The sequence below is a fragment of the Heterodontus francisci genome, chromosome 13 (genome assembly GCF_036365525.1).
Source record: "Heterodontus francisci isolate sHetFra1 chromosome 13, sHetFra1.hap1, whole genome shotgun sequence".
Classification (NCBI taxonomy): Eukaryota; Metazoa; Chordata; class Chondrichthyes; order Heterodontiformes; family Heterodontidae; genus Heterodontus; species Heterodontus francisci.
In genome coordinates, this window is record NC_090383.1 from 23,522,556 (window position 1) to 23,545,335 (window position 22,780).

The 22,780-nt window shown below is 45.2% G+C and overlaps 1 protein-coding gene across 1 annotated transcript in view; it reads right to left on the reverse strand.

The window, feature by feature from the left end:
• The window catches only part of abhd12 (abhydrolase domain containing 12, lysophospholipase), a 177,492-nt gene that overhangs the window by 14,139 nt on the left and 140,573 nt on the right, over positions 1-22,780 (reverse strand). The window contains exon 10 of the mRNA XM_068044525.1: positions 11,625-11,707. Coding sequence (XP_067900626.1) covers positions 11,625-11,707 — 83 coding nt within the window. The remainder of the gene's footprint in view (positions 1-11,624; positions 11,708-22,780) is intronic.

The window sequence follows — 22,780 nt, forward strand, 5'->3', positions numbered from 1 at the left end:
GAAGTAATTTCTCCTCATCTCAGTCCAAAAAGGTTTACCCCGTATCCTTAGACTATGATCCCTGGTTCTGGACTCCCCCACCATCGGGAACATCCTTCCTGCATCTACCCTGTCACGTCCTGTTAGAATTTTATAGATTTCTATGAGATCCCCCCTCACTCTTCTGAACTCCAGCGAATATAATCCTAACCGACTCAATCTCTCCTCATACGTCAGTCCTGCCATCCCAGGAATCAGTCTGGTAAACCTTCGCTGCACTCCCTCTATAGCAAGAACATCCTTCCTCAGATAAGGAGACCAAAACTACACACAATATTCCAGGTGTGGCCTCACCAAGGCCCTGTATAATTGCAGCAAGACATCGCTGCTCCTGTACTCGAATCCTCTCACTATGAAGGCCAACATACTGTAACTAGTGGGGTGCCACAAGGATCGGTCCTAGGGCCTCAGCTATTTACTATCTACATTAATGACTTAGAAGAAGGGACAGAGTTAGTGTATCCAAATTTGCTGACGATACGAAAATCGTATGGTGGGAAGGCATGTTGTGATGAGGACACAAAAAATCTGCAAAGGAATATAGATAGGTTAAGTGAGTGGGCAAAAACTTGGCAGATGGTGTTCAATGTGGGAAAGTGTGAGGTAATCCACTTTGGTAGGAAGAATACAAAGGAAGATTATTATTTCGATGGAGAAAGACTACAAAATACTGCAGTACAGAGGGATCTCGGTGTTCTTGTGCATGAAAAGGTTAGCATGCAGGTGCAGCAAGTAATTAGGAAGGCAAATGAATTTTGGCCTTTATTGCTAGGGGTTTAGAGTTTAGAAATAGGGAAGTCCTGTTACAACTGTACAGGGTGTTGGTGAGGCCACACCTGGAGTACTGCGTACAGTTTTGGTCCCCATATTTAAAGAAGGATATACTAGCATTGGAGGCAATTCAGAAAAGGTTCACCAGGCTGATTCCTGGGATGAAGGGGCTGTCTTATCAAGAGCGGCTAAACAGGTTAGGCCTTTATTCATTGGAGTTCAGAAGAATGAGGGGTGATCTTATTGAAACATATAAGATTCTAAGGGGGCTCGACAGGGTAGATGTTGAGAAGATGTTTCCACTAGTGGGGGAATCTCGAACTCGGGGACATAGTTTCAGAATAAGGGGGCACACATTTAAAACTGAGATGCGAAGGAATTTCTGCTCTCAGAGGGTGGTGAATCTCTGGAATTCAAGCCTCAGAGAGTTGTGGAGGCTAGGTCACTAAATGTATTTAAGGAGGAAGTAGACAGATTTTTGAAATCTCGGGGAGTCGAGTGTTAGGCAGAGCAGGCCCGAAAGAGAAGTCGAGGACTGGGACAGATCAGCCATGATGGGGCATGCTTGAGGGGCTGAATGGCCTACTCCTGCTCATATTTCTTATGTTCTTATATCATTTGCCTTTTTTACCATCTGTTGCACCTGCATGCTTACCTTCAGCGACTTGTGTACGAGAACATCCAGGTCTCGCTGCATATTCCCCTCTCTCAGTTTATAGCCGTTCAGATAATAATCCACCTTCCTGTTTTTGCTACCAAAGTGGATAACCTCACATTTATCCACATTATACAGCATCTGCCATGCATTAGCCCACTCACTCAACTTGTCCAAATCATCCTGAAGCCTCTCTGCATCCTCCTCACAACTCACCCACCCACCCAGTTTTGTGTCATCTGCAAATTTGGAGATATTACATTTAGTTCCCTCATCTAAATCATTAACATATATTGTGAATAGCTGGGGGCCTAGCACCGATCCCTGTAGTACCCCACTAGTCACTGCCTGCCATTCGGAAAAAGACCCGTTTATTCCTACTCTTTGTTTCCTGTCTGCGAACCAATTCTCTATCCATCGCAATACACTACCCCCAATCCCATGCACTTTAATTTTATACGTTAATTTCTTATGTGGGACTTTGTCGAAAGCCTTCTGAAAGTCCAAATAAACCACATCCACTGGGTCTCCCTCATCAACTCTACTAAATACAACCTCAAAGAATTCTAGTAGATTTGTCAAGCATGATTTCCCTTTCGTAAATCCATGCTGACTCTGTCCGATTCTCTAAGTTCTCTTAGTGCTCCGCTATAAAATCTTTGATAATGGACTCTAGAATTTTCCCCACTACCGACATCAGGCTGACTGGTCTATAATTCCCTGTTTTCTCTCTAACTCCCTTTTTAAATAGTGGGGTTACATTAGCTACCCACCAATCTGTAGGAACTGTTCCAGAGTCTATAGAATCTTGGAAGATGACCACCAATGCATCCACTATTTCTAGGGCCACTTCATTAAGTGCTCTGGGATGTAGATTATCAGGCACTGGGGATTTATCAGCCTTCAATCGCATCAATTTCCCCAACACCATTTCTCTACTAATACTAATTTCCTTCAGTTCCTCCCTCTCACTAAATCCTGTGTTCCCCAACATTTCTGGTATGATATTTGTGTCCTCCTTTGTGAAGACAGAACCAAAGTATGCATTTAGTTGGTCAGCCATTTCTTTGTTCCCCATAATAAATTCCCGTTTCTGACTGTAAGGGACCGACATTTGTCTTCACCAATCTTTTTCTCTTCACATACCTATAGAAACTTTTAGTCAGTTTTTATGTTCCCCGCAAGCTTAGTCTCGTACTTTATTTTTCCCTTCTTAATCAATCCCTTGGACCTCCTTTGCTGAATTCTAAACAGCTCCCAATCCTCAGTTCGGTTGTTTTTTCTCGTAAATTTGTATGCCTCTTCCTTGGATCTAATGCTATCTCTAATTTCCCTTGTAAGCCCTGGTTTGGCTACCTTTCCCGTTTTACTTTTGCGCCAGACAGGAATAAACAATTGTTGCAGTTCATCCATGTGCTCTTTGAATGTTTGCCATTACCGATCCACCGTCATCCCTCCAAGTAACGTTTCCCAATCCATCATAGCCAACTCGCGCCTCATAGCTTCGTAGTTTACTTTATTAAGATTCAGGACCCCTAGTCTCAGAATCAACTACGTCACTCTCCATCTTGATGAAGAATTCTATCATATTATGGTTCCTCATCCCCAAGGGGTCTCAGGCAACTAGATTGTCAATTATTCCTCTCTCATTACACAATACCCAGTCCAGGATGGCCTGTTCTCTAGTTGGTTCCTCAACATATTGGTCCAGAAAACCATCCTGTATACACTCCATAAATTCCTCCTCTACAGTATTGTGACTAATTTGATTTGCCCAATCTATATGCAGATTAAAGTCACCCATAATTACAGTTTGGGGGTCTATATACAACACCACTAACGTTTTTTGCCCCTTAGTGTTTCTCAGCTCTACCCATACAGATTCCCCGAATCATCAGAATGAATATCCTTCCTCACTATTGCGTTAATTTCCTCTTTAACCAGCAATGCAACTCCACTGCCTTTTACTTTTTGTCTGTCCTTCCTAAATACTGAATACCCCTGGATGTTCATTTCCCATCCCTGGTCACCCTGCAGCCATGTGTCCGTAATCCTGACCCGTTTACATCTATTTGCATGATTAATTCATCCAATTTTTATTGTGAATGCTCCGCGCGTTAAGGCACAAAACGGCCTGTCTTTTTAACATTACTTGTCCCCTTCCCACTATTTTTCATTGTGGCCCCGTTTGAGTCTGGCCCTTGATTTCTCTGCCCATCACTTTTCTTATTCTCCTTACTGTCTTTTGTTCTTGTCTTTGATCCCCCCCTCCTCTGACTCCTTGCAAAGGTTCCCATCCCCCTGCCATTTTAGTTTAAACCCTCCCCAACCACTCTAGAAATACTCCCCCTAGGACATCAGTCCCGGTCCTGCCCAGCTGTAACCCGTCCAGTTTGTACCGGTCCCACCTCCCTCAGAACCAGTCCCAAGAATCTAAAACCCTCCCCCTCACACCATCTCTTCAGCCACGTATTCATCTGATATATCCTGCTATTTCTACTCTGATTAGCATGTGGTACTGGTAGTAATCCTGAGATCACTACCTTTGAGGTCCAACTTTTCAACTTACTTCCTAACTCCCTATATTCTGCTTTTAGGACCTCATCCTTTTTTTTTATAAAACCTACGTCGTTTGTACCAACGTGTACCACAACCACTGGCTGTTCACCCTCCCCCTTCAGAATGTCCTGTAACCGCTCTGAGACATCCCTGACCCTAGCACCAGGGAGGCAACATACCATCCTGGAGTCTCGTTTGCGGCCACAGAAATGCCTATCTATATCCCTTATAATTGAATCCCCTATAACTATTGCATTCCCACACTTTTTACTCCTCCCCTGTGCAGCAGAGCCAACCATAGTGCAATGAATTGGGCTGTTGCTGCTTTCCCCTGAGAGGCCATTCCTCCCCCAACAGTATCCAATGTAGTATATCTGTTTTGCAGTCCTCTTGCTCTGCCTGGTGGTCATCCATTCCCTTCCTGCCTGTGGTGTCTGAGCCTGCGGTGTAACCACCTCTCTGTACGTGCTATCCACGATACTCTCCACCTCGCGGATGCTCCAGTGTCCCCAGCTGCCGCTCCAGCTCTGAAACCCGGGCTTCCAGGAGCTGCAGCTGGAGACACAGTGGCGCAGTGGTTAGCACCGCAGCCTCACAGCTCCAGGGACCCGGGTTCGATTCTGGGTACTGCCTGTGCGGAGTTTGCAAGTTCTCCCTGTGTCTGCGTGGGTTTCCTCCGGGTGCTCCGGTTTCCTCCCACACGCCAAAGACTTGCAGGTTGATAGGTTAATTGGCCATTACAAATTTGCCCCTAGTATAGGTAGGTGGTAGGGAAATATATAGGGAAAGGTGGGGATGTGGTAGGAATATGGGATTAGTGTAGGATTAGTATAAATGGGTGGTTGATGGTCGGCACAGACTCGGTGGGCCGAAGGGCCTGTTTCAGTGCTGTATCTCTAAAACTAAAACTAAAACTAAAACTTACTGCACACATGCTGGTGCCAGGCACTGGAATCGTTCCCGGCTTCCCACATAGAGCACGAGGTGCACACCACAGCTTTGAGCTCTCCTGCCATGACTTAACCCTTTAAATTAAACCTTTTGGAAGATGCTTGATATCAAATAATATCAATTACTCTAGGGCCCTTCTTCCCTGGTCCTCGTTACTATGGAACTCCCTAAAAAACACTACTTACTATATCTGAAAATAAACTGTAGACCTTTCTTACCTTAGTTACTAAGCCAGCTATTTAGAGCTATTCCCTAACAGCAGTTACTCACCAACCAATCACCTTCCAGCTTTCCTGTGATGTCACTGTTGACTTTTTTTTTTCAAAACTCCGCGCGCCTGGACTGCTCTCACACAGGTCCGACTGCTCTCCGCTCCCTGCCGGTCTCACTCAGTCTCACTCCTTCCCGCTGCCATTGCACTTTAAACTGTATATTTAACATTCTCAAGACCCCATGACAACAGTTCATTGATTCTCCATGCTGACTCCACCCTAACAACGCCATCGTTATCTCACCATGGGAGCTCTGATTTTAACTCCTTTCTATTATCTCCTATCTATTTCCTATTTCCCTTTTCCTATCAGGTTTTTATGTATCCTAATTTTTATGTAATCAGGCCTATTTCACTTGAGCTTTCCCGGCATCCATTGGCGTGCACATTTTGGCTGCCATGCCGAACCTGAGCCCATCACTCTATTTCCATTTTTGCTCATTTTTTTCAACTTCTTTTCTCTTTACTCCTCCTGGACCCATCTCCATCATCATGCCTTCTTTCACTTCTCCACTCTCGGGTACTCTGCTCTCCCAATTCCCTACCCCAACCCTTCAGTACTTCTCGTCCTTCCTGCTCCTTTGCTGCTGTTCCAAGCTTGACTTCCTCTTAGATAAGCTTAGAGCTTCCCTCTGTGTCTCTCGACATCCTCCGAAGGGCTCATTGAGGCAACCGATGCCAACTCATTACAAGCAGCAACTCCAATTGCCCCTATTCTCGCGTTGACCTTCCTGCACAGTGCACTAGATGGGGGCTAATCTTGCCAATCTCCTTCCTATCAAACTCATTCCTCCCACTGCTGACCCTGTGGACTATACCAGCGGATCAGCTCTCACCGCCTCTCTGCGCATTTCCCTCCTGAATGTCCGTTCACTTGTGAACAAGGTCCTTGACATCGTGAACTTATTGTGGATGACTGCATCAACATCATGACCTCAATGGAAATCTGGCTGAGGGGTAATAACACCATGCCTGGCTATACCATCTCGGTGGCAGTGTGGTTCTCATTGCCAGATCACACCTTGGCCTAACCGCCTACTGCCACTTTTTCCTCCTTTGAGCACCTCACCTTCCACCCTTCATTCAGCCTCAGTGATTTCAATCTCCAACTCAACATGCTCTCTTCTCCTCTCACCCTGGCCATTCCCCTTGGCATGACCCTCATCTCTGCTCCCTTAAGTCCAAGGGCCGCAGACTTGAAAGGATATGGTGGACAACTGGTTTAGCCATCCACCGCCAGATCTGGCTGGACCACATAAAGCACTATTGGGTCCTGCTCTTGTCTGCTAAAACTGCTCACTATTCCACTATCATCCTGGAATGCAAAGATAATCCCTGACTTCTTTTCTCTACTGCAACCCATCTTCTTTAGCTCCCCCCCCCACCGCCTCACCTCCAACAATAAGTGCGAGGTGTTCATGGACTTCTCTATCACCAAGATCGAGACCATCCGATCAGCTGTCTCTTCTACTAGCCCACCAGGCCAAACTTCCTATAATGCTCCCCCTGCCCTAGCCCTGACCTCACATCTTTCTCTAGTATCTCTCCTATCTCCCCTCATGCCCTCTCCAAGTTTATCTTGTCCATGAGACCCAGCTTCTGCTCCACTGACCTTATTCCCATTAAACTGCTAACCACCCAACTCCCCCTCCTGGTCCCCATGTTAGCCAATATTGTTAATGGTTCTCTCTCTTCAGGTGTCCTTTAAATCTGCTGTCATGACCCCTTTCCTCAAAAAAAAAACCTTGACCCTTGCAAACTACCGGCCCATCTCCAACTATCTTTCCTCTCCAAAGTCCTTGAATGTGTTATCACCTCTCAAATCTGTGCCCATCTTTCCCAGAACTCCATGTTTGAGTCCCTCCATTCAGGTTTTCACCCCTGCAACAGTACTGAAACATTTCTTAACAAAGTCACAAATGACATCCTATTATGTGACTGTGACAAAGGTAAACTTTCCTTCCTCATCATTCCCGACCTATCCTCACCTTTGACACGGCTGACCACACCACACACACCTGTGTCCAACATGCTTGATTTCGTGTCTAACAAAGTTGATTGAATTTTTTGAGGTGACTAGATGTGTAGATGAGGGTAAAGCAGTTGATGTAGTCTACATGGACTTCGGTAAGGCTTTTGATAAAGTCCTGCATGGGAGGTTGGTCAAGAAGGCAAGAGCCCATGGGATCCAGGGCAATTTGGCAAATTGGATCCAAAATTAGCTTAGTGGCAGGAGGCAAAGAGTGATAGTTGAGAGCTGTTTTAGCGAGTGGAAGCCTGTGACCAGTGGTGTACTTCAGGGATCGGTGCTGGGACCCTTACTGTTTGTAGTGTACATTAATGATTTAGATGTGAATATGGGAGGTATGATCAGTAAGTTTGCAGATGACACGAAAATTGGTGGTGTCGTAAATAGTGAGGAAGAAAGCCTTAGATTACAGGATGATATAGATGGGCTGGTAAGATGGGTGGAGCAGTGGCAAATGGAATTTAATCCTGAGAAGTGTGAGGTAATGCATTTTGGGAGGACTAATAAGGCAAGGTAATATACCATGGATGATAGAACCCTAGGAAGTACAGAGGGTCAGAGGTACCTTGGTGTACTTGTCCATAGATCACTGAAGGCAGCAGCACAGGTAGATATGTAAGGCATATGGGATACTTGCCTTTATTAGCCGAGGCATAGAATATAACAGCAGGGACGTTATGATGGACCTGTATAAAATGCCAGTTAGGCCACAGCTGTTCTGGGCACCACACTACAGGAACGATGTGATTGCACTGGAGAGGGTGCAGAGGAGATTCACCAGGACGTTGCCTGGGCTGGAGCATTTCAGCTATGAAGAGAGACTGGATAGGCTAGGGTTGTTGTCTTTAGAGTAGAGAAGGCTGAGGGGGGACCTGATTGAGGTATACAAAATTATGAGGGGCATTGATAGGTTAGATAGGAAGAAATTTGTTCTCTTAGCAGAGAGGTTAATAACCAGGGGGCATAGATTTAAGGTAAGGGGCAGGAGGTTTAGAGGAGATTTGAGGAAACATTTTTTTCACCCAGAGAGTGGCTGGAATCTGGAACGTACTGCCTGAGGGGTGGTAGAGGCAGGAACCCTCAACATTTAAGAAGCATTTAGATGAGCACTTGAAATGCCATAGCATACAAGGCTATGGGCCAAGTGTTGGAAAATGGGATTAGATAGGTGCTTGATGGCTGGCACAGACACAATGGGCTGAAGGGCCTGTTTCTGTATAACTTTATGACCTCCAACGTCTCTCCATTGTCAGCCAAGCTGGGTGGGACTGCTCTCACCTAGTTCTATTCTTATCTATCTGATCATAGCGAGAGTATCACTTGCAATGGCCTCTCTTCCTGCTCCTGCATCGTTATCTCTGGTGTCTCCGTAGGATCTATCCTTGGCCCCTTCCTATTTCTCGTCCACATGCTGCCCCTCGGCAACCTCATCCATAAGCAAAGCGTTAGTTTTCACCTTTATGCTGACAACACCTAGCTCTATCTCACCATCACCTCCCTCAACTCCTCCAATGTTGCTAAATTATCAGACTGCTTATCCGACATGCAGTGCTGAATGAGAAGAAATTTCCTCCAATTAAATATTGGGAAGACCAAATCCATTGTTTTTGGTCCATGCTCCAAACTCCATTCCCCATCTACCAACTTCCTCCCTCTCCTTGGCAACAGTCTGAGACTAAACCAGTCTGTTTGCAACCTTGGTGTCATACTTCACCCTAAGGTGAGCTTCCGACCACATATCTGCATCATCACTAAGACTGCCTATTTTCACCTCCGTAGTGTTCGCCCCATCTCAGCACATCTGCTGCTGAGACACTCATTCATGCCTTTGTTACCAAAACACACCTGGCTGGTCTCCCACATTCTACCTTCTGTAAACTTGCGGTCATCCAAAACTCTGCTGTCTATGTCTTAACTTGCACCAAGTCCCGTTCACCTATCTCCCCTGTGCTTGCTGACCTACATTGGCTTCCAGTCAAGCAAAGTTCTGATTTTAAAATTCTCATCCTTGTTTGCAAATTCTTCCATGGATTCGTCCCTCCCTATCTCTAATCTCCTCCACCCCTACAATCCTCCGAGATATCTGTGCTCATCTAATTCTGGCCTCGAGTATCCTTGGTTTTAATCACTCCACCATTGGAGGGCGCGCCTTCAATTGCCTATGGTCTAAGCTCTGGAATTCCCTTCTGCACCTCTCCACTTCTCTAGCTCGCTTTCCTCCTTTAAGATGTTTCTTAAAACATACCTCTTTGACCAAGCCTTTGGTCACCTTGACCTAATATCACCTTAAGTGGCTCGGTGTTGTATTTTGTTATATGATGCTCCCATGACGCACCATAGGATGTAATATTATGATAAGGGCACTATATAAATATAAGTTGTTGTTCTTGGTTCTTAATATTGCTTAACCTATAATACTTGACCAACATACTGGCTTTCAAGTTACTATTCTTTAAAAGGATAATAAAAAACTAGAAAGTTATATAGCAAACATGCATGTTTGAAAACTGATAAAAGGAAATGTATTCATTCAATGAGGGTAAGTGATGGTTAGTTTTTCTCTTCCTCTCAGGAAGGGCTGTTTTGTGCAATCACATAGCATTAAGCCAATGAGAATTGAGTTCATGCCCAACAGTCTCAGAATTTTGTCGCACTGGGATAACAGGAATGATATTAGCTCTGCAAACCTGTGTTTAACTCTCACAAAAACTATGTTCTGAATTTGCCTACAAATAAGACTAAGCTTTAAAGAGCTGAATGGCCTCTTCCTGTGATGTAAGATTTTAAGATTCTATTCGATGAAAGGCAACACCTCCAACAATGCAGTATTCCCTCAGCATTAATTTTAAATGTCAGCCACGATGATATGCTCAAATGCTGGGGTGGAGCGATTTTAACCCCCCCAAAAAAGGTGGGTTTGGGTCAGGTAGAAGGTTAAAGTGCTAAAAATTTGAATCCCGACCCTAACCCGCCTACTTCCACATGGGATAGTGAGGTGGGGTGGGCGACCAACCGGCTCCCAGGAGCCATGTTGGCACTTTAAAAACTATAATGAAACGACAATCCTCATTTTTTGGCAACATTTTGAATTTAACTCTGGATGGCCAGGTTTCCCAAGCCTCGGGAAACCCAGCAGCTAAACCCAGCAGCGGACTGTCGGATCCAGGAACTAAGTGCCCATCCACTTATCTGCCTAGACAACCTTCCTCAATCTGACACCCCTCTGACCCTTCCAAAGTGTTCACTTGCTCAAAGCCTATTACATTTCTAACCTTTGCAGTTCTGATGAAAGGTCACAGACTTGAAGCATTAACTCTGTTTCTCTCTCCACAGATGCTGCCAGACCTGCTGAGTATTTCCAGCACTTTCTGTTTTTATTTCCAGCATCCGCAGTATTTTGTTTTTATTAAAATGAAGTTAATGTTTAAACTGGAAACGTTTGCTAGGCAAAAACTTTCAAACTAGGTTTTAAGCACAATAAAATATCCACTTATTAATTGACATAAATAACAAAGTTATATACACATGTAAAATATAATTCATTGAGCAATCAGTTTAAATCAACAGCCAGAGTTGGTTGAAATATTTTGCATAAGCAATTGGCTTCAAATGGTTGTAGAAGAAAAAAGACTTGCATCGTATTTCACAACCTCAGGACATCCCAAAGTGCTATACAGCTAACAAAGTACTTTTGAAATGCAGTCATTGCTGTAATGTAGGAAATGCGGCAGCAAAGTTGCGCATAGCAACGTCTCTCGCAAACAGCAATATGATAACGACCAGAACATCTGTTTTAGTGATGATAGTTGAGCGATAAATATTGTCCAGAATACCGGAAAGAATTCGCCTGCTCTTCTATAAATAGTGCTATGGAATCTTTTATGGCTATCTGAGGGGGCCTCAGTTTTACGTCTGAACTGAAAAACAGTACCTCTGACAGTACAGCACACCCTTAATACTGTACTGGAGTGTCAGCCTGAATTATGTGCTCAAGACCGTGTAGTGGGGTCCACAACTTTCTGACTCAAAGGTGAGTGCGACCAACTGAGCCACGGCTGACACTAGATGTAAACTTTTTCCCATCAGTACTTGAATGCATCATCACTGCAGAACATCAATTAAAATCAGTCTGATTATTGTGGGGGGCTCATAGAGCCATAGAGAGATACAGCACTGAAACAGTCCCTTCGGCCCACCGAGTCTGTGCCGACCAACAACCACCCATTTATACTAATCCTATATTCCCTACCACTAGTGGAACAAACAGAATTAGTATTGCAAATGCCCAAATAATTACTTTTTTTAAAACATTTGTTACATTAAAATGTTCTTAAAAATAACTGACTTACTTCTCATCGCTTGGGAATATTATACCACTCTCGGTGATTGGATCTAGGAAGAACCAGTCAAAGCCGGGTAGGTACCTATAGATCTGAAACAACAATCAATAGGTTTATCAGAATGTTGCAGCGCAATCTCTGAATGTTCCATCACCTGCAGCCAGAAATAAATGGTCACATTTTCAACAATGCAGAGCATGCCATACTCAGAAAGGATGAAAGAATGAATTGATTGGTATCAAATTGGAAGCTGCGACTCGACTTTTATCAAAATAATACTCCTCTTTGAAGCATCAGTAGATTTAAACATGCCAAATTTCAAGACAGATTTCAATAGTTTGTTCGCAAGAATGGTGTTACCTCTTTTCTAGTTCTTCCTTCCCCCCCCCCCCAGTACCTTCCTCCTACTTAACTTCTCTCATATCTCCTTCCTCATCTTATGGTAGTCTCTGCGCTCCAGTTTCTTTTTCTTTCAGCATCTTTTTGTAGAGGTTGATTGTCACAATGAGACAAACAACTCCATTATTGTTGACTCATGTGACTAATAGGCAGCTAGAAGGAAAACTGGATCTATTTTGGTCTTCATTGTCTAGTAATTTCTGTATTCCAATGCTTACTTTGCTCTTTCTGCCCTCCCCCTCATTTCCAGTAGTTGTGTTCCTATTTCCCAGCTTTGGAATGCTGGCCTTGGGCCACCCAACCCCCTCTCCCAACTTGCGTTTGGACTGCTGAATAAAATTTCTTTAAAATTAAATTTGGTTTCTGCAGGACTCATGACATTTAAAAAAGGATATACTTGCATTGGAGACTGTACAACAAAGGTTCACTAAATTGGTCCCTGGGATGAGAAGCTCAGTAAATTGGGACTATATTCTCTGGAGTTTAGAAGAATGAGAGGAATTTCATTAAAGCATACAAGATTCTGAAGGGGCTGGATAGGGTAGACACTGAGAGATTGTTTCCGCATTGAAACACAGGGGCAGGGTCTCAGGATAAGGGGACGAGCATTTAGGAGTCAGATGAGGAGAGATGACTTCATTCAAAGGGTTGTGAATCTTTGGAATTCTTTATCCCAGAGGGTTGTGGATGCTCCATCATTGGATATATTTAAGGCTGAGATAGAAAGATTTTTGGTCTCTCAGGGAATCAAGGGATAAGGCAAGCGGGCGGGAAAGTGGAGTTGAAGTCCAAGATCAGCCATGATCGTATTGATGGCAGAGCAGGCTCGATGGACCATATGGTCTAATCCTGCTCCTATTTCTTGTGTTCCTGTGTGTTCATTTTACTTTTTTTATTTATTTATAGATACAGCACTGAAACAGGCCCTTCAGCCCACCGAGTCTGTGCCGACCAACAACCACCCATTTATACTAATCCTACATTAACCCCATATTCTCTACCACATCCCCACCATTCTCCTACCACCTACCTACACGGGCATTATGGCGGGCAGCCATAAAGACGGGGCTAAAGTGTGGCGAGTCGAAGAGACTTAGTAGTTGGCAGGAAAAAAGAGAGGCGCAAGGGGAGAGCCAACTGTGTAACAGCCCCGACAAACAAATTTCTCTGCAGCACCTGTGGAAGAGCCTGTCACTCTAGAATTGGCCTTTATAGCCACTCCAGGCGCTGCTTCACAAACCACTGACCACCTCCAGGCGCTTATCCATTGTCTCTCGAGATAAGGAGGCCAAAGAAAAAAAAAACATTAACCCCATATTCTCTACCACATCCCCACCATTCTCCTACCACCTACCTACACTAGGGGCAATTTACAATGGCCAATTTACACAACCTGCACGTCTTTGGCTGTGGGAGCACCCGGCGGAAACCCACGCAGACACAGGGAGAACTTGCAAACTCCGCACAGGCAGCACCCAGAACTGAACCCGGGTCGCTGGAGCTGCGAGGCTGCGGTGCTAACCACTGCGCCACTGTGCCGCCCTGTTCTTGAAAGATAATTTTGTACAACTTTCAAAATAGGCTTTCAGCACAAATTAAAATACTTGTATAATAATTTACATAAGTATCAACTATATACACATGCAAAATGTAATCCTACGACAATCAATTTAAACCAACAGCTGCTGAAACATTCTGCAATCAGCAAATGGATGAATGTTAATATCTTCCATCAGTACTAAGACGCAACACTGCAACATATGAAAGCAGGAGGAAAGGGCTGAGGGCACTCAGAATGGAGGACAGGCCTGGGAGCTATGGAGCAACCGCCTGCAAATCAAGATAATGGTTAAAAGTTGCTGAATCGCACATGCGATTAGCTATGACTGAGCACATGTTTGGTAGGGATCAATCAGAAGAATAAAATGCTTGACAGATCTCAAAACATCTCAAGAACTTCATGAACAATGAATGATTTTGAAATGGAATGACTGATGAAAGATGTTATGCAGACCAAAACAGCAGCCATGACCATTTGTTGGTGTTGGTTGAAGGAGGATTGTGGTCCTGGCCTTTCTTCAAATACTGGCATGAGATCTTTGTTTTCAAACTGAATCCTGGAACAGGCAAATGGGGCTTTGGTTTAATCTACCCTGAACGACAGCACCTGTGACAATGCATCACGTCCTCAATTACTCCGCCGGACTGGTCACTCTAGATTATATGCTCAAACCCTGGAATGTTGCTTAAAAGCACAATTTTGACTCAGGCAAGAGAATGCTACCAACCGAGCCAACTTTGAAGAGCATACGCATGCCCTATTACAGTTCATACTTATGCTCCAGAACCAATAACACTACTCAAATCAAACTGATGGTCAAATACAAACTCAATTTTAAAATAACACCGCACATAAAATCTGTGGAAATTAGCATCTTAGCTACAGAGCACAATCATTATAGCAGCCACGCTATAACTAACAAGACTGTCGAGAAGAAAAGTGTGTCAAAGAAAATGAAAAGAAAGCACAATTTTTTTTTTTTAAACGCTTCTATGATTTTTCTTCTGATTTGCTTGTGTAATGTTGGAAAGTTTGATCTTTAATTCAAGGGTCTACAGCAGTCCAGACCCTAATCTCTGCCTCTCTACCTCTCATAGAATCACAGAAAGAGGCCACTTGGCCCATCCTGTCTGTGCCAGCTCTTTTTTTTTTAGTATTTTCAACCCATTCGGCCTATACAGGTCCCATCTCCCCCAAAGCCGGTCCCAATGTCCCAGGAATCTAAAGCCCTCCCTCCTGCACCATCTTTCCAGCCACGCTTTCATCTGTCTTATCCTTCTATTTCTATACTCACTTGCACGTGGCACTGGGAGTAATCTAAATTCTGACTGCAAGACCACATCCCTCTTTCTACTAATGTCATTGGTTCCAATGTGCACCACGACTGCTGGCTGTTCACCCTCCCACTTCAGGATGCTTTGCAGCCGCTCAGTGACATCCTTGACCCTGGCACCAGGTAGGCAACACACCATCCTGGATTCACGTCCGTGGCCACAGAAATGCCTGCCTGTTTCCCTGACTCTCCTCCTTTAAAGATATTCCTTAAAACCATCCTCTTTGACCAAGCTTTTGGTCACTTGTACTAATATCTCTTTATGTGGCCTGATGTCAAATTTTGTCTGATAATGCCCTGTGCAGCACTTTGGGACATTTATTATGTTAAAATCCTATGTAAATGCAAGTTGTTGTGATTGCTGGAGACTCCACAACAATCCTGAGGATTGCTAACTCTACCTCTACGATATAATGTCACAGGATTCTAAAATTTAATGTCTTAACTTGTGGAAAAGTCCAATAATCAATTCTTAATTTGGGCTTTGTTTAATATACAGTCTAAAAATATCTAAAAATATTAGAGAGATGTAAACTGACATCCAGGAGCAGTTAACAGAGTCTTTTCAGTCTTCATCAGAAAGAATCAGCTGAATCATGTTATTAGCTATAATGAATGATTCAGTAGGTTTTATTCTGCAGTAGAGACCCCATTAACTATTGAAAGTGCTTAGCTCATGCCTCATGCTTTAATTAGCTGTCTGTCTCCCCATTCCATCATGAATTCTGCATGATCACTGTAACTTTATTAGAAATAGTCATTTAACGGTAATAACATATTTAAACGACTCGGGTTTCCTTATTTTCTTTCAAATGGCAACAGATGGCAGCTTTTATTTATTTGAACTATGAAGCTAGGGCTCTAATCTTTGGAGGACAGCTGATGTATTTCTGTACAGTTCTCAAAAATAGCCTTTGACCATGTGGCTGAAATGCCATATCTGTAATCTTCACTGTGATTGTGTCCTTGTTGAATTCATTATTCTGGTTGTAAGAATTCAATTATGGAATTAGGAACAAAATATCTTTCCAGTCTTCCAATCCTCTTAGTTATTAACATATTGGAGCTAGGAAAAAAAAGGTTGCTTAATTGACAGTCAAAAATCATCCAATCGAGCAATGAGGAACCTGTTTGCTTTCCAATGGTTGCTCGGCAAGGATAGACATGTTGGGTGACCAGCGGCAGAAGCATAAGGGTGGAGGAATGAATGTAAGATGTCATGCGATGAACTGTCCTGGAATACGTCCAACTAGATTTGGAAACTCTGTGTAGCAATTGTCGAAGGAGCAGTTTTTACTGTGGTAAGATAATAATGGCATGTGACTGTTTGTAAGGCTGTTGGAACAGACGCAGATCAGAGCTGGGTGATGTTGGCAGAACATGACAAAGCAAACCAAGAGCAAGCTGGGAGCTTGAAAAGGACAAGGCAGGGAGACCATTAATATTCAACCTGCCCATCTGGGCTCACAAGAATTTTTGTCTGCGAGCTTGTTTTGAACCCACAAACTGCAAGAAGGTAGGAAAACTACCAATGAAGAATGAGCAAACAGTGAAAAAGCTTCCAATCGAAAACCAATAACAAAAAAAAACTACCAACAAATAACTTGCTAGGAGAAAGGGACCCAATGAAATTGCTCAAAATATTTTTCGAAATTCTTCCAGCCATCATCTTTCTTTCTCAATGCCCTGAGGCTGTAGTACTAAAAATAACATTCCAAAAGAATAAACATTCAATAATTGACAATACAACAAACCGTACTCCTAGAGTTCTCTTCCCTGAAATCTCTGTAACATTTCCAACTACAGGCCCAAGTTTTGTCACACTTGAGTTAGAGGCCTACCCAGGTAAAAAGATTCTCAAACTCACAACATCACTCTTATGAACTGTAGTCCAAAATGCACTGTGCAGCTGAACTACAGCACCTAGGAGCCATCTTGTACTCGTATTACTTGCAGTACTTATAAACAGGAACATGTGGCAAATTCTGCGAATTGTTGGTCCTGCTATCAATCAAAAAAACACAATTCTAGTGCTTTAAAGCAAAAGCTATTTTCCTCCCACATTAATTTCTGATTAGAAAACTAATTTGGGAAAGAAGGTTTTGCTGAACTGGAGCTATTAAACAGTGAAGTCATGTGGTAAAGTGCCAGACTGGGAGTGTTAGACTCCTCAAAGACAGCCAGGCAACTTAGGGAATCTTTTGGTACACTCTTAGTTAGTCAGCAAGGTATTTGATGCATGGAACCTGAGCACCTTGTGAAAGAGCCTCCAAGTCAAACTACAGAGAAACAGTGGGTGGGGTGGGGGGAGGAGAGAGGGGGGGGGAGAGAGTGGGGGGTGGGGGGAGGAGAGTGGGGGGTGGGGAGGAGAGTGGGGGGTGGGGGGGAGGAGAGTGGGGGGTGGGGGGGAGGAGAGTGGGGGGTGGGGGGGAGGAGAGTGGGGGGTGGGGGGGAGGAGAGTGGGGGGTGGGGGGGATGAGAGTGGGGGGTGGGGGGAGAGAGTGGGGGGTGGGGAGAGAGAGTGGGGGGTGGGAGAGAGAGTGGGGGGGGGAAGAGTGGGGGGGGAAAGAGTGGGGGGGAAAGAGTGGGGGGGGAAAGAGTGGGGGGGGAAAGAGTGGGGGGGAAAGAGTGGGGGGGGAAAGAGTGGGGGGGGAAAAGAGTGGGGGGGAAAAAGAGTGGGGGGGAAAAAGAGTGGGGGGGAAAAAGAGTGGGGGGGAAAAGAGTGGGGGGGGAAAAGAGTGGGGGGGGAAAGAGTGGGGGGGGAAAAGAGTGGGGGGGGGGAAAGAGTGGGGGGGGGAAGAGTGGGGGGGGGAAAGAGTGGGGGGGGAAGAGTGGGGGGGGGGAAGAGTGGGGGGGGGAAGAGAGTGGGGGGGGAAGAGAGTGGGGGGGGAAGAGAGTGGGGGGGGGAAGAGTGGGGGGGAAGAGTGGGGGGGGAAAGAGTGGGGGGGGGAAGAGTGGGGGGGGAAGAGTGGGGGGGGGAAGAGTCGGGGGGGGGAAGAGTGGGGGGGGAAGAGTGGGGGGGGGAAGAGTGGGGGGGGGAAGAGTGGGGGGGGGGAAAAAGAGGGGGGGGAAAGAGTGGGGGGGAAAAGAGTGGGGGGGGGGAAAAGAGTGGGGGGGGGGGAAAAAGAGTGGGGGGGAAAAAGAGTGGGGGGGGAAAAGAGTGGGGGGGGGAAAGAGTGGGGGGGGGAAAAGAGTGGGGGGGGGGAAAGAGTGGGGGGGAAAAGAGTGGGGGGGGAAAAAGAGTGGGGGGGGAAAAAGAGTGGGGGGGGAAAAAGAGTGGGGGGGGAAAGAGTGGGGGGGGAAAGAGTGGGGGGGGAAGAGTGGGGGGGGGAAAAAGAGTGGGGGGGGGGGAAAGAGTGGGGGGGGAAAGAGTGGGGGGGGGGAAAGAGTGGGGGGGGAAAGAGTGGGGGGGGAAAGAGTGGGGGGGGATAGAGTGGGTGGGGAAAGAGTGGGGGGGGGAAAGAGTGGGGGGGGGAAAGAGTGGGGGGGGGAAGAGTGGGGGGGGGGAAAGAGTGGGGGGGGGGGAAAGAGTGGGGGGGGGGAAAGAGTGGGGGGGGGAAAGAGTGGGGGGGGGAAAGAGTGGGGGGGGGGAAAGAGTGGGGGGGGGGAAAGAGTGGGGGGGGGGAAAGAGTGGGGGGGGGGGAAAGAGTGGGGGGGGGGGGAAGAGTGGGGGGGGGGGGAAAGAGTGGGGGGGGGGGGATGGCATCATGCTCGACATCACTATTATGCATGAAACCTCAGACCACCTGTCACCAACACCAGTCTGTGTAAAGGAGAGCAATAAGGAGGTTTAATAGGAACACTAGTAGGTCATTCAGATCCTCACTGATCAATTAGATCACAGCTGACCTGTACCTCAACTCTCAATTGCTGTAAATGTAAAACTGTAATTGACATGACAATTGTGAAACGGAAGGGTTGGAAGAAACTCATGACAGTATTGAAGGAAACTGATCTCCCTTGCAATGTTTGTATTTTTTGGTGCTGTTTGGAAACTGTTTGGCAATGTAATTTTTACAGATTTTTATGAATAAAGTATATTTTGGAAATTAAAAAAAAAAACCTGTACCTCAACTCCATTTACCTTTCTTCACTCCATATCTCTTGATAATCTTACCTCACAAAAATCTATCAATTTAAATCTTAAAAGTTCTAATTGACCAAGCATCCACAACCTTTTGGGACAGAGAATTCCAGATTTCTACTGCGCCTTTTGTGTGAAAATCTGCTTCCTGATTTCTCTCCTAAATGGTCTGATTCTAATTTTAAGATTCTGTCCCCTCGCTCTTGATTCCTGCATCAGAGGTAATAGTTTCTCTGTTTCTATCCTATAGAATCCTTTTAACATTTTAAGCACCCCTCAATCTTCTAACCTCAATGGAATACAGATTTATTCAACCTGTCATCATAATTTAATCCTTTAAACCCCAGTATCATTCTGGTGTGGTAAATCTGCACTGTACCCACTCCAAAGCAAATCTATCCTGCATGATACTGTCATCTAAACCAATGGGTTAAATGTTCTTTCTAGTTACCATCAAAACACAGGTCCTTTGAGAAAGGAGACATTCATTACGTCGTAATGCTCACAGTCTCAATTAATTGTATTCCTCAATTTGTGGAATTATTGACAAATTACTCCATAATTGGTTGGCCAGCCAATCACAAACCTACACTGTATCAACCAGTTGATAATTCCACTTAACACTGTTTAATTGAAATTCACAGCAAGTGGATAGCAATTAAAGAGGTTAATCCTAAACTACATTCACAGTAATTTAATCTGTCTTGATTGAAATATGGAGAGTTCTATTTGCAGTTACATTTTGACATAACAGTTTAAAATAAATCCAAATGAATGTAGTAATTGATTGTAGAATTACTTAGAAATACAACACAGAAAATTGCCATGTTGGTGTTTATCTAGCAATAGTCCTAATCAATCCCATGTTCCCACTTAGTTTCTAAATACCTTTATTCCCTTTTCCTTCAACACCTTTCTAACTTAGTCTTAAATGGTTACGTGGTTTCTGCTTCAATCATTAATATTCCACAAGCGCATTCCAGAGCTTTGCCAGCTATATAAAAAATGTTTCTCCCATTCTCTGTCCCAAATCTTTTACATCAATGTCCATGTATTCTATGCCCCTAACCACCGGAAACAGTTTGATTCTATATACTCTGACTCTCCCCTTCAAAATTTTAAACACCATTACCAAGTTCCCCCATAATCCCAACTCTTTTCATATTTCCTCATACCAGGCAACACTCCAGTAAGTCTGCGCTGTGCTCTCTCCATTGCCTAAACATCCGCTCCATAATGTGGAGCCCAAAACTGCACAGTACTCTAACTAAGGTTTTATACATTAAGACTTGACTTTTACATTCTATACCTTTTGTCTTTTTTTTAAATGGTTTTATTCTCGAAGTGCTGCTTTTAATGTCTTGTGCACTTGAATCTCAGCATAGCTAGAGAAATGTAAACCACTCCTGGAACTGCACCTGTCCAATCTCAGTAATGTGTCCTCTGAACGATGAAATCCATTATCTTGCTCTGAAACACATGCAAAGTTGACCCTTCATCCCGATGGATATGGGAAGAGAAAAAAATATGGCACAGCACCAATTGACCCCTTTTCATGAGGCAAACTGAAATCAGATCCATCTTGTTAGTGATGCCCCGAGACATGAGTTTGCATAAAGAACACTCATTTTCACTCCAAATTTACTGTAATAAAATCAGCCATTTCACAACATGGAAGCAGATAGGAAAGCAAGATTTACTGAAACAAAGTAATTCATGACAACGCTACTTCATCGGACACGTCATCAGGATGCGCCGCGGTGCGCACATGCGCAGACGGTCTCATCCCCCTGCGCATGCGCTGCGGTCCGGCTTACCAGGACCGCTTTGCGCATGCGCAGATGACATGGTACGCGCATGCGCACACAGTCTCCTCATCTCTGCGCATGCGCTGCGGTCCGACCTGCCAGGACCGTTGTGCGCATGCGTAGATGACGTCATCGCGTTATTTCGTCTTCCTCGCTGACGTGCCAGTTTGGCCTCTGTGCATGTGTCAAAGCTTCGGCGCGACTTTTTGAAAGTGGATGGAGGGGAGGTTTCGTCGGGCATTTTCTCGCATTTTATCTGAATTATTTATTCGTTTTGGAGATTTGCTTCATTTTTATTTGACACAGGAGATTGTTCCAAGGTAAGTTGCTCTGCCTTTGTAAGTTGCTCTGAAAACATTTCCATTGTCTGGGCCACCGCATGTTCTCCAGTCCCTGTTGTGAGTTGCTCTGAAAACATTTCCATTGGCTGGGCCACCGCATGTTCTCCAGTCCCTGTTGTGAGTTGCTCTGAAAACATTTCCATTGTCTGGGCCACCGCATGTAGCAGGATGAAGGCACAGTGACTGTGATTTCTGGCGCCAAACAGTACACACTGCAGATACATGATTGCCAGGCTACCTGCAGCTGCATCTTCTCCATTCAGACTTTGTTGCCCTGCAAACATGCTGTTGTTGTGCAGAGGCATCTGGGTCTGCCTTTGGACAGGCTCGCCCCCAATTGTCGCTGGCGTGCATCTCAGACACCAACGACGACAGGCATGGCTGCTGCCATTGTGATTACAGAGGAACAGCCAAGGCCCCTCAGCCACAATGAAAAATACCGCTTGCTTTCAGATCAATTGTACCAGCTACAACAGGCCGTTCTGCAGAGTGGAACGGCAGCATTCATGAGGAGACTGGACTGGCTGCGGCAACAGACTCTCCGCTGGCAGCAAGGACTGGCTGATGAGATGGAGCCATTTACTATGCCCAACAATTGCCCGGAAGCACCTTCGGATGGAGGTGGCCGCGCGCTAGACATCAGTCACGTGTCACAAACCCTGGATACTGAGCGTCTCACCCCCTGGCCTAATGATCTGATGGACCATACATATGCCTGCCTGTTCAAATCTCCACTTCCCCTACCTGCGGTACCCTCTCTTGCTGCTCAGTTACACAGTCACCTGCTCCTACACCCATCAGGGCAGTGCACATGGACACACAGTTACCTGCTCCTACACCCATCAGGGCAGTGCTCATGGGCACACAGTTACCTGCTCCTACACCCATCAGGGCAGTGCTCATGGACACACAGCCACCTGTTTCCCCATCCGACGTTGAAACAACCATGCAGAGCCTTGTGAGACTCCGCAATTGCCAGTTGCTGCCTGTCAAGCAAAGAGGGCGTCCAAAGGGGTCAAGCACTTGGGGAATATTCAGCAAGAAGAGACTGAGCACTAAAAGAAACAAGCATGCCGTGTCCAGTGGTAGCAGAAATGTGAATGCTCTTGCTGTGAACACAACTGGTGATAGTAGTAGGCAGGATTAAATGGGAATGGATGGAAAGACGCACGAGTAACATAACCACTGGCAGGGAACTGCTGGGCTAAATGGCCAGCTTTATGTTCATAGCCCAAAAGAAATGTGCTTCTTTTCCAGCACCCTCACATCATTCATGTATTCCCTGAGAGCAACATTGAACCATCACGAGATAGGGGCAGTAACATCATCCTGCCTCCTACAGCTGAGGTGGGTACTAAGTGATTCATTGGCGGTGTTATCAGTACATGCCTTTACCGCAGAACACAAAGCATGCTCAACAGTAATTTCATTGGAGGGAGGGAAGCTCTGACACTGATGTTCTTTCCTTATTTTCTTTCATGTAAAACGTGCCTTTGAGAAAACAATCCTTGACACTTAAGGACGGCATTCAAGCAAAGGAGGCAGTGCGGGAGAGGACGCAAGGATGTGCTGATTCCTGCATCTGAGGTGGGTAATAAGTGCTTCATTGGCGACGTTATCAATTGGTGCCTTCACTGCA